General features: G+C 54.4%; 1 protein-coding gene across 4 annotated transcripts in view; it reads left to right on the top strand.

The window, feature by feature from the left end:
* Nucleotides 1-11,977, top strand: part of LOC126995681 (nuclear hormone receptor E75-like) — a 94,664-nt gene that overhangs the window by 59,746 nt on the left and 22,941 nt on the right. For 3 of the 4 annotated variants that reach the window (XM_050855452.1, XM_050855455.1, XM_050855453.1), the window contains exon 2: nucleotides 6,866-6,954. In XM_050855452.1, coding sequence (XP_050711409.1) covers nucleotides 6,866-6,954 — 89 coding nt within the window. Of the gene's footprint in view, nucleotides 1-5,904; nucleotides 6,344-6,865; nucleotides 6,955-11,977 lie in introns of those variants that run through there. The other variant, XM_050855454.1, reaches the window with a different exon arrangement.

Below are 11,977 nucleotides of genomic sequence, written 5' to 3'. Positions count from 1 at the left end.
TCGCGCCACCGCCACCGCCACCGCCTCCGTCACGCACTGCCGCAGGTGTCCCAGGTGGTGGTGGCGACGGTGGAGGCGGTGGAGGTGGCGGTGACAGGGTGAGGAGCCTGAGGGCGAGAGTGGAAGGATATTTGCTCCAGTATTTGGGTTGAAGGACCGCCCTGACCTTGAGAGTTCCGCGCACAGTCCCCTCTCGCTCCCGCCCTACCCTACCTCTTCTCTCTCGCCCTCCTTCCTTCCCTCCCTCCCTCCAGAAACCTCCTCTCCCCGCCCCCAGATACCTTCCCAACAGCCCGCCCCAGTAGCTCAAGCACTCTCCTCCTTGCTCTTCCTCCTCTCCCGCCCCAGTACAAAGAGGAGCCCAGTTTGCAAGCAGCCATCGCCCTTGATCTCACTGCAAAGTTTGTTCAGTGTGTCTTTCATTCATTCGAAACACCATTAAATTTATGAATAGCGGGTGGTTTCGTAACGCAAAAAAAAAAAAAAAAAAAAAAAAAACGTAGATAATAGCTATTTGTTGCTTTTTATGTTGGCCGCGGGATTTACTTGAGGCCGATACGGGGAAAAGAAGTGCAATGTTGTAGATGACGTTATTATTTATCCAGAGAGAGAGAGAGAGAGAGAGAGAGAGAGAGAGAGAGAGAGAGAGAGAGAGAGAGAGAGAGAGAGAGAGAGAGAGAGAGAGAGAGAGAGAGAGACTGAGACTGGGGGGGGAGGGAGATCACAAGCAACAGGGCGAAACAATCCGTAACAAGTCACCGCTAACAGGATAAACAACACTGCTCGTTAAGTGTGTGTGTGTGTGTGTGTGTGTGTGTGTGTGTGTGTGTGTGTGTGTCCTGCATTCCACTGTATTACTAACGCCGTATTCTATCCATGGGTCATGTTGAATCTCTCTCTCTCTCTCTCTCTCTCTCTCTCTCTCTCTCTCTCTCTCTCTCTCTCTCTCTCTCTTTCTTGTCCCACGTAGCCTTGACCTTCAGGGTCTTGGCTGCCTACGGGGTTGACGGAAGGAGGGAGGGAGGAGGAGGAGGAGGAGGAGGAGGAGGAGGAGGAAGGGAGGGAGGAATTGAGAGGGAAGGAGAAGGAGGAGGAGGAGGATGGAGGGAGGAGGGCCGGCGGGCAGGCTTGGGGGGAGGAGAGAAGTGGGAAGAGAGGACTGACTCTTACATCATCGCTTTCGTTGATAATAAAGAGAACGCGTTAGTGGAGCCTCGCTGAACAAGGAAATACTGGTTAGGATTCAAAAGAGAGAGAGAGAGAGAGAGAGAGAGAGAGAGAGAGAGAGAGAGAGAGAGAGAGAGAGAGAGAGAGAGAGAGAGAGAGAGAGAGAGAGAGAGAGAATCCGTCAGTCAGTGCCCTTGCCGTCTCAATGTTTCTGGCCCGCCTGTGACTTGCATTCCGTTTCACTGTGACGTAAGTTTTCTCCGCAGCGAAGACAATCCACACTTTCTAAATCTCGAACTCCATCACCTCAACCTCCCCCAGTATCCACCAATTCGCCCCCCCCCCCTCCCCCCTCGCACCGCCACCATCATCACCACCCCGCTGCCGAGTGTCCCCTCCCACGGTCACCTCTACTGCTCTCATTCACTCGCTCACATTCATTCTGTCGTATTTACTTCATCGCTGTTGTGTCTGTTCTTCTATTATTGTTGTTTCTTAAAAAAAAAAATCTAGTCTTCGTATATATTTGTCCTTTCTCACTCCCCGGTTTCCCGTGTTAAACGTCGAAAAAGTCTGAGAGTTGCTCCTTTTTGCCAAAGTTACTGCGGTTTATCTTTTGTGGCCTCGGGCTTTTCGTTCACTCGTCCCTTGAGCTGAACTTCTGCCGCGGTGTCTGGTTCCCTGCGGGCCTGGTCCCTACGCAGCGAGAAGTTCAGGTGTCCTCTTCCTCCCTTTGACTTCACTGACCTCCTCCTCCTAAGGAAGGCACTCGAATCCCCTGACCTTGGGCACTGCTTGGAGGCCCTTACAGGCACCCTTTCCGGTTAATGTTCCGGTCAGTGTTGGTGGCCAAAAACGTCACTTGTCACAAAATCTCCTCGAAAACAGAGGATAGATGTCTAACAAACTGCTGAATAAGGTTACACATTGACCACGGGTGTCTCCATGTGGCCCTGTGCCGTGACGTAATGCGAGGGTGGGAGGCGGGGCCGGGGGTAGGAAGGGGAGGGGGAGGAGGACACACCACAAGCCTAGGACCCATAGCAACAGCTGAAGGGCAACTTTGCGTGTATTCTTGGCTCATACCTATGGCTGGGAAAGCCACCTTTTCAGCCCCACAAAAGTTTCGTGTCCCTGATCAAGGGGCGTAATTCAAGAGCTGTTTTAAACTTTATCTTTCACTTGGACGTGTAAACATCTTAATTACTTATTAGCGAGGTGTAAAGGATAGCGCATTATGCAGTTTGCACCAGACTCAGGTGAAGTTGGAAACCCTGGGCGGGTCATGATGGTTGAGCTTAATGCGTGTTAGCTCCGGGTGACTGCGTGGTCCTGCATGACTCCCTCGTGTGGCGGCGGGGGAGGCGAGGGGGTTAGGGGTGGACGTGGGTGGAGGCGCGGCGTCCAGGTGGCATGTTAAACCCTTCAAGTAGTGGAACAAGCTGGCGTGGGTTACCCAGCATCAGTCTGGCACTATCATCCTCGGGTCAAGGGCAAGCAGCCCCCCCTTCCCCAAGGCCCCGACCCACGCTCCCGCCCCGGCGGTGAGTCACGCTGCTAAAAGTGTCGGGCGGCTCCAACCGCTTCAAGTGGGACTCGAGTGTGGTGATGTGGCGGGCACAGGGCGCCTCTACTGCATTAAGCAGCGAGTTGCAGGCCGCCACTGTTGGGCGTGGGACAATGAGCGTCTTGCTTGCAGGGCGAGGGCCTCGGGAAGGGAGGGGTTCGCAGGGGTGTGGGGCCTGCGGGTGGGCTGGGCTGGCTGGCAGCAGCGGCAGGAGGACGGTCCTTGAGCAGGGCGTTGACCGCAGCCCCGCCGCCTGCAACGTCGACCTTCTTGTACAACAACAGTGCGGGGCCGAGGCGCTGCTGGCCCCCCGCCCCGCTGCCCCGAGGAAGGTCCACGTCCGAGGGGGACCTTGCCCGGGCGTCGCTCCTGTGCCCCGTCATCTGCCCGGCTTTGTCTTTCATGCCAGGCTATGCTGCTGCCCCGTCCCCGCCGCGCACCCCGCCGCAGCACCGCAGCGCGGGCACTTGCCCCCACCAACTTCACACAACCACGACTACGACTGATAACAGTGCTAATGATCATAACAGTAATAATAATAATAATAATAATAATAATAATAATAATAATAATAAAAATAATGGTGATAGAGTAAATTGTTGTAGGTTTCTTCCTTTCAACTTGATGTGAAAGGCAAACCAAACTGATAAGAACATGGCAGAGACATTAGACTAACAATGCTGAGACGGAGAGATTAGTGAGTGTTCAACAGTGTGTGTGTGTGTGTGTGTGTGTGTGTGTGTGTGTGTGTGTGTGTGTGTGTGTGTGTGTGTGTGTGTGTGCATCTTTTCCTCCAAGCACAAGACACTTTAGCATGCGGGGCGTCGCTCACACCGTCCTCTCTTGGCCTTGAACTCGCTACAGGCTTTCGGGGGCCACGCCAACAGGACACGCGAGTACCCCGTCACCCACTGCGCCCCCCACCCTCGTTCCCCCAAGCCTTAGTGAGTGCCTTGTCCTCCTCCTCTCCTCCTCTTCCTCCTCCTTCAGCACCTCTTCAGCATCAGCGAACGAGGAGGAAGTGTGAGGGCTGCAAGGTGTGAAGGGAAGGTGAGGGGGTGATAGGAAGTGACCTCCTATAGCAAGTGATGGGCGGCGAGGGTGAGGAAGGGCAGGGAGGGAAGGTCGGTGAAGGGGAGGGGAGGAGGCAGGCCTGAGCAGTATATACGGGTGAAGGTTACCTCGGGGAGAGTTGCCACGCCTCGCCAGCTACACCTGCCCATTGTTCACTTAAAAAAGAAAAAAAAAGTAAGAAAGAAAAAAGAAAAGAGTCACCGCCACCACGGCTTTCGTCACCCAATGTTGTGTCATTCGCATTCAAACAAACTTTTCCTCTTCTCTCTCTCTCTCTCTCTCTCTCTCTCTCTCTCTCTCTCTCTCTCTCTCTCTCTCTCTCTCTCTCTCTCTCTCTCGGGAAGTGCAGTGCCGCCCCCGTTCAATCTTTCGCTCCCGCTTCCTTTTCCTCATCCCGCGAGGACAGTTTCTTCCCTCTTCCTGGTCCGTGGGCAAGGGCGAGACAGCAGCGGGAGGCCGTGTAGAGGAAGCGAGGGGCGACAAGGTGGCAACACGAAGGTGCTACCCTCCTTCCTGTAGCGGGGTGTGGGAAGGGACTGGGCACGGGGGGGGACGCCACATAAAAGGAGGTATGGGGAAAGGAAAGGAAAAGGGGAATCGTGGAGAGAGAGAGAGAGAGAGAGAGAGAGAGAGAGAGAGAGAGAGAGAGAGAGAGAGAGAGAGAGAGAGAGAGAGAGAGAGAGAGAGAGAGATGGATAATGGATAGAAAAGAATGGGGGGATGATTGGGAGGACAACCGCTGGAAACTTCTCAAGTCCCCAGGGTGAAGCGTTATGTGTGTGTATGTGTGTGTGTGTGTGTGTGTGTGTGTGTGTGTGTGTGTGTGTGTGTGTGTGTGTGTGTGTGTGTGTGAGTGTGTGTGTGTGTGTGTGTGTGTGTGTGTGTGTTCACTTGTCGACACAAAGAAAACTATATTATGTGGAATGTGACTGAATTTATCGTTTTTTTTTCTGTTCAGACAATGACACACACGTAAATGAACCAATTGCTTTGACTTTCACACGTGGCGGCACCTGCCTCCTCTCCCGCCTCCCTCCCCGCCTTTCCTCCCCTACCTCAAGGAACCTCACAATGGCCGCTCTGGCGATTTAAAAAGTGAAAGCGGGGACTCGGGCGTGTGGGGATAGACGTGCCTACCACCGGGAGCTGTTACCCTTGTGATGTTCCTTAATACGCCGCTCCCGTGACTACCTTTCTTAGGTACGCTGACGCTACACCGCCTCGCGTCCACCCTTGGGCGCCCCGCCAGCGAGGAAGGGGAGCAAGGTGGCAGGGAAAACACATCTCGCGCGAGGCCAAACCTTGAGCGGGGGCGAGGCGTGGAAGGGCGTATATATTGATTACGAACCTACAACCTTTTTATTTCATGATTAAGGGGGAAGGTAGATCAATATCTGGCGTCGGTGTGGCAGGGAAGTGAGGCAGGTTAGGGCCTCAACACCTTGGCTCCGGCTCGTCAGCTGCCACCCGCTGTAAATAGGAACAAGGACTCGCCGCTCGCCGCCGGCGCCCGTGGAGCACAAGACTTGTGTTCACTCTTACATTGAAGGAATGAATGAGAGTTTGTATGGCTGATTGACTGAGTCCCGAGAGTTAGTCCGTGCCGCGGGTGTCTCAGGGGAGAGTGAATGAGGCGGCGCGGCGTGAAGTGAGAGTGTGTGGGGCGCTGCTCGGCGGGAGGAGGCAGGAAAGAGTGTATGGTGACGGGAGGAGGAGGAAGAGGAGGAGGAGAATGAGGAAGGAGAGAAGGTCAGTGTCCTGCACCACGTCACCATATCACTTGGTGACGTCACGCTCTCTTTTCCCCGGTGGGAGAAGCAGCAGGACGGAGGCAGACTTGTGCCTGGAGGCGCCGCTGCACCAGCAAACGTGGGAGCCAGCAGCCCCGTGTGTTTGTGTATACCTGTGGCTCCAACGTGGCTGGCGGAGCTGTGCTGGTCGCCTTCACCTCCTCTCCCCCTCCTCCCTCTTCCCTCCCGCCTCGCTTCACTCACTGACTCGGTCCCTCTCCCCTCCCCCCGACTCCCTCTACTCCCACCAGCGCCACCCCACACCCCCGCCACACTCCCAGCTCAGGCCGCCGCCGCTGCTGCTGCCAGTACAACCCCGTCCACTTTCCCGCTCGGTCGTGGCCGCTGATAGTGAAACTGAGTTCACGCCGTGCACGTGTTGACAAACTTCACCTGCCCCGCCGCGGTGTCTTCCCAGTGCACAGTGAGCTGGAGAGGTGCTCCTTGCCGCCCACGGTTGTGATAGTGACTTTGCTGTTGTAGTGAGCGAGTTTATTTCCCTGTTTTGTGGTGCTCGACTACACTTGTACTTGGGCGTGCCTGCCATGCGTACAAAACTTGGAAGTGAATTAACCATGTGCTAGTGAGAGTGGCCGAGCTTGTGAGGCTCTTTGCTTGTGGTGTGGCTGTAGCCGTGCCTTTGTTGGATATTGCTGTGACCCGCCGCCCGCAACCATGTATTCTGAGCAGGAGTTGTATGAAGTGCCTATGGACTCCCAGGTCTTGATCGACAGAACTGTGATCGGTAAGCTGCCTTGACTCTGCTCATTACATGGGTACCTCTGTTGACTCATCTTAGTTTAGAGACTTTAGTACATGACTACAGCGTGTCTTTGCCTTGAAATGTGTGTGGGTGCCGCTCGCAGACCGCTGGTGTTTGCCGCCGTGCTGCAGGGACACAGTGTGCCGCTGAGTGCCGCAGCACCTTCAGAGCCGATGACTCGTTCTTTGATATCCGTGAATCAGCTCGCTGGTTGTCACCAAGGGCTCGGCTGGCACCATCTGGCGTCTGGCCGCCAGATGGTGCCTCGCAGAGCACCCCAAACAGCCTCTCGTTTTGACCTCGAGTATATCATATCTGTAAGCTAATTTTGCCAGGCACTTTATTTATCCAGCGATTCAGCGGCTCGGCACGCTGGACGACCTGCTGGTGAGGCGGTTGTCCAGGGCCGCGACATTCACTGCTTTAGATACCCTCCAACAATATTTGCTTTACCAGCCTCTCCGATGTACCTTGCTCTAACGACGCTCTTCTTTTCCTCCACAGAATTCGATGGGACAACAGTTCTGTGTCGCGTGTGTGGCGACAAGGCTTCAGGCTTCCACTATGGAGTGCACTCCTGCGAGGGCTGCAAGGTATGTGTCCTCGACTGTTTGGTGAGAGTCAGCCACGAAAACCCAGACGAACATTTTCTGTTCAACATGTTCTCCCTAACAAATATGCACAATGTTTCCTGCTGGGTTATCGTTACTTGACAACTCGCGTGTTTTTATGTTGTGCTTCTCTTTCTCGAAGTCTGTCAGAAGGGTCAGACCTCGAGGGTGAGAGGCAATCTTATCATGAAGGAGTATTGATATTATTCTTGGCAAGAGCTGCTCAATTATAAGCAGCAGCCTCAAGGACATGCGCTGTGACTGAGTGGTGTAGTGAGAGGCTCGCTGGCGGCGGGGCAGACACAGCCAGGTCCTCACTCCCCTCCCTCTGCGCAGCGGGCAACAGTCTCGCAAAAATAGACCAAGCAACTGCTGAACGTCGACGTCGCTCCCCTGAATCGAACTCTGGAGAGGGACAATGACCTAACCGAGGTCCCGCGCACTCGGCACCTCCCCGTTTTCCTCCCTCCTGCATGGTGGAAGCTTGCAGCGTCTGCGTCATGCACTGATTATTGTGTCCCGCCGCTCCCCCAACCTTACGTTCATGACGACTTCATGATTGCATTCCACGCTCTACAATGCGGGACAGAGCATATCTCTGAGTGGAAATGGCATCAAGGCGGCCAAGAAAGGGCACAGAGGCGGCGCTTAAGTCAAATAAATGCATGATTCGTCTGGCCAGCCTCGGCCCTTCGGGGGATGACAACCCGAGGCCGTCTTAGGGCACAATGAACTTGCATACACACACACACACACACACACACACACACACACACACACACACACACACACACACACACACACACACACACTTTCTACTGACACAGTGAACAGTAGTCCAGGTGAACAGGTGACGAAAGAAGGCCGCCCGGGAGGCGGTGGGCGGGGCTCACCTGGGGCGGCACCTCCTTGGCCTGCTGTCCGGACGATCGTGTAACTGGGTGGAAAAGTTGGCTGTTGTGGGAACGATGCGCGTGATAACTCCCCAGCCCCGGGCGGCGGCCCATCACTGTATCGGGGCCACCAGCAAGGGTGGCTGACCTTGCTTGTACCTCTTGACTGACCCCCGCCCCCAACCTCTCACGCCTCTTCCGTGCAAAATATATATATATATATATATATATCTATATATATATATATATATATATATATATATATATATATATATATATATATATATATACACACACACATCATATGAGGAGGGGGGGGGGGGGATGAGTGTTTTATACTAACACTATAGTCCTGGGTGTACGGACAACAAGCAACGTCTGAAAAACATCGCCCCGAACCTCCTTTCTTTGTTCTCAGCAAATCTTCATCACGCTGTTAGATCACAGGTCTTAAAAGTCTCTCCGCCCCCGCCTCGCTCCTTCCCCAGCATCTGCCGGCGGCCTTGCGAGGCGCGGCAGGTGGAGAGTCCCCCGCGTCCCCCGGGCGGTGCAGCGACAGGTACTGCGAGCCATGTGCTACACTCAGCAGGCGGAGCTTATTTAAATCAAGAGTTTGGCCTCTAGGCTTTCACCTTTTTTCTCTTAATTTTATTGGCCGCCTCAGTTGTAGGAGCAAAAGGCGGTTATTCCTTATGTTTCTAAGCGACCAGTCGTGTTTCCGCGGCCGAGCCGGCCCTGCGAGGCTGCCTCCTTTGTGGCGCATCGAGGTGGCCGCCACACAAAGGCTCCCCCCGCAGCGTGGACGACGAGGAACGAGCTCAGTGACAGGCTTGTTTTATTGCTGCCACCGAGTACGAGGACGCCGCCCCTGAATCCCCAGGGTTAGCAGTGGCAGTGCTTCTCTCTCTCTCTCTCTTCTATAGTTTCCACGCTGGCCACTGACATCGGCATCCCAGCTGAAGGTTATTAGGACAATCGCCTCTCCAACGTTACCTTGAACCCTGGGAAGTAATGGGATTTTGATTCTTGTGACGATGCTGCATAAGGGTTGTTGCCGCCAAGGTCAGGCTGTGGTGGACGGGCGATTGTCCTCCTCCTTCCCCTCCGCTTCTTCCTCCTTCTCCTGCTGCTGCTGCTGCTCCCCTACCCGACTATTATTTGATTTGAGGCATCAACCGCATCCTTATGATGATGTCAATAACACGAAGCTTGTCTCGAGTTTGTCAGGCGCGAATCAGGAAGAAGGAAGAGGAGAGGATGCAAAGACACGCACTCACACACACACACACACACACACACACACACACACACACAAACACACACACACACACTCTTCTTCACCAGCATTCACTACTACACCTTCCACGGTCGCCTCCTTCAAGCTGACCTGTCCAAAGTCGCGGCGCCCCTGGCCTCACGCCACTCACCTTTACTCCACAGGTAGCAGGGTCCACCGCCTTCAGTGGCGTCTCCGTGCGAGGAAGTTGTGGGGGAATTCATTATTTTTTCCCCAGAAGTACACTCAAAAGTTATTGGCCCGTAAAGCTTGCCAGAGTGTATACATGGACTGCTGAATAGTCGGGAGGACGAGGGAGAGGAGGAGGAAGAGGAAGCGAGAGAGGAAGGGACGGTAGCGAAAACAAGTCTAGGGTAAAAGGTACCCGCGTTTGAATGGCTTTCACCACTTTCATCGGTCACACTCCTTTCCCCCGCGCTCTTTTTTGTTCCTTTCTCTCTCGTCGCCTCCCCCTCGTCTCCACTCGCCGCTCCCAAGGTCACAACACAACCTCTGACCTCACGTTCATTACTTTTACGCCCCGGGGGCAGGGACGCGGCGCTAATGTCCCTCGCAGTTGTTATGACTCTCTAAGTGGGCGAAAGTTTGACCTCTCCTACCCGGCGAAGGGAGCGTGACCTGGCCGCTGTTGGGTCAGCTGGGGCGTCATCCGGTGGCCCCGACGTCAGGTCAGCACCTAGGTTACACGGCAGCCTGGAGGAGTAGAGCTCGCGCGGTATGTGACGTGGCTGGGAATAACTTTAGTAGAAGGTTCTTTGATCATCTCAGGCCCTGAATGTCCTCGGCACAGGAAGGAATGAAAAGCCACGTCGCCGAGGAGGAAAAAACAGGGGTCGTGAGAAAGTTGGATTAGGGTCTGTGGAGGGTCATGGGGCGTAATACTGCTCCCCCCCCTCCCCCTCTGCCCTACCCTTACCCTTTCCCTGCCCCCCTCCTCCCCCTCCCCTCCCTTTCGTGGCTTGTAGACACATCCCAACTTTCACTTTCCCCGTCTTAGGGAAGAGAGCGAGGGCAGAAAGGTCTCTCTCTCTCTCTCTCTCTCTCTCTCTCTCTCTCTCTCTCTCTCTCATGATCATCTATCCATCGTCCTTTATTCTTTCCTCTTTCTGCTCCTCTTTTTTCTTTCTTTCTTTCATCGCTGCACGACACTGTGACCCACCCCGGCTTCACGGAATCCAACAGCACCCCGTAACAGACCCAGCGGTAGAGGAATTATTACCGTCATTACCAACGTTAGGACGACTTAAGACAGCGTTGCGTGCGGCGCCTCGCCAAACCGTCGGTTCTGACATGCATGCAGGGCACTCGTAAGTCAGTGGCGGAGGGAGAACGGAGGGCGGGAGGGGTGAAGGGAGGGGGCTGTGACGCTATCAAAGTGGGAGGAGGAGGAGAGAGGGAGAGAGAGGAGGAGTGCCACTGAATGACCCAAATACACACCTCCATCAGGCACCCGGGTCAGTAACCTCAGCTACCCCTCCTTCCCTCCCTCCTTCCTTCCCTCCTTCCCTCCCGTCAGTGCCAGCGCCAGGAGGGTGAGCCGGGAACAGGGGCAGAGGGATAGGAAGGAAAATGTATACACTCAGGCATCGTGACATAGGAATAACGTCAAATGTAAGAAAGCGAAGATAATATGTAAATGGTGACGATAAGAACTTTTGTGAAGGTCAATGGGGACGTAGGTAGAGAGAGAGAGAGAGAGAGAGAGAGAGAGAGAGAGAGAGAGAGAGAGAGAGAGAGAGAGTGGTAGGCTAGTAGTAGTAGTAGTCGTAGTATAGAAAAGTGAGCGTGGTGATGAAAGTGGCCGTGATGAAGACAGGTGTGTGTGTGTGTGTGTGTGTGTGTGTGTGTGTGTGTGTGTGTACTACGGGGGAAAGTGGTTAGCGATGGCGGTGGTCGGGGGAAGGGTGGGGGGAGGGTGCGTTAGGATGAACATGTGTTGCGGCGATGTTGATGAAGAGGGAGAAATGATGATGAAGGTGCCGGTGGTGGTGATGGTGATGAGAGCGGTGTTAGGAGAAGCGGCAAATTGGTATACATTCAAATGGTGTATGTATGTGTGTGTGTGTGTGTGTGTGTGTGTATGTGTGTGTGTGTGTGTACAGGGCACCTCGCACGTCGCCTCGCTGCCCGCTGCCGTCACCTCGTTTACACATGAACCAGATACCGTGTGTAATGGACTCGATACGCTGGATAATCACCGTCGCCTCTATCAGCCCCGGCCGTAGGCGTCACGTGATCCCCTCGGTCACCGACCCCGCCGCTCCGCCACCACAGAAAATGGGAACGCTCTCCCCGCCCGCTGACGTCATTGGAGGGGAGACCCGAGGAAATTATATCAGCGCGCCAATGCCTCACTAATTTGCGTTTTTTCATGCTATTAAGGCAGAGTTTCAATTATTCCTTTACGGCAATTACTAAATCAAATATAGTTATACAAATCCATACATCAATAACCCAAAATAATTCATAGGAACATGGTTATTTACTGTTTTGAGTTCAGAGTTTCGCGAATAACAAGAAAAAGCATGCAGATAATGACGCCTAAGTCACGCCAGGGCTGAATAACGGCTTTCACACCCCGCACTTGCCAATGCCGGCCTTTAAAGAGCGCATTATGGAAGGCCTTACAACACACGATTAAATAACGAGAGATTGTGTTATCATCGTTCCACTGGCAGCTGCTCAACGCGCGGGGAGGGGGAGGAGCCAGGCGGTGGTGGTGGTGGAGGTTGCGTAGGTGCCGAGGGGAGGGTGGCGGGGGCGCGGGCTGGCTCGGGGGAGGGAGCGAGTGGAGGGGTCGGTGGCAGGCGGACGC

Source organism: Eriocheir sinensis, chromosome 8 (genome assembly GCF_024679095.1).
Source record: "Eriocheir sinensis breed Jianghai 21 chromosome 8, ASM2467909v1, whole genome shotgun sequence".
Classification (NCBI taxonomy): domain Eukaryota; kingdom Metazoa; phylum Arthropoda; class Malacostraca; order Decapoda; family Varunidae; genus Eriocheir; species Eriocheir sinensis.
This window is presented reverse-complemented; position numbering and strand designations above follow the sequence as displayed.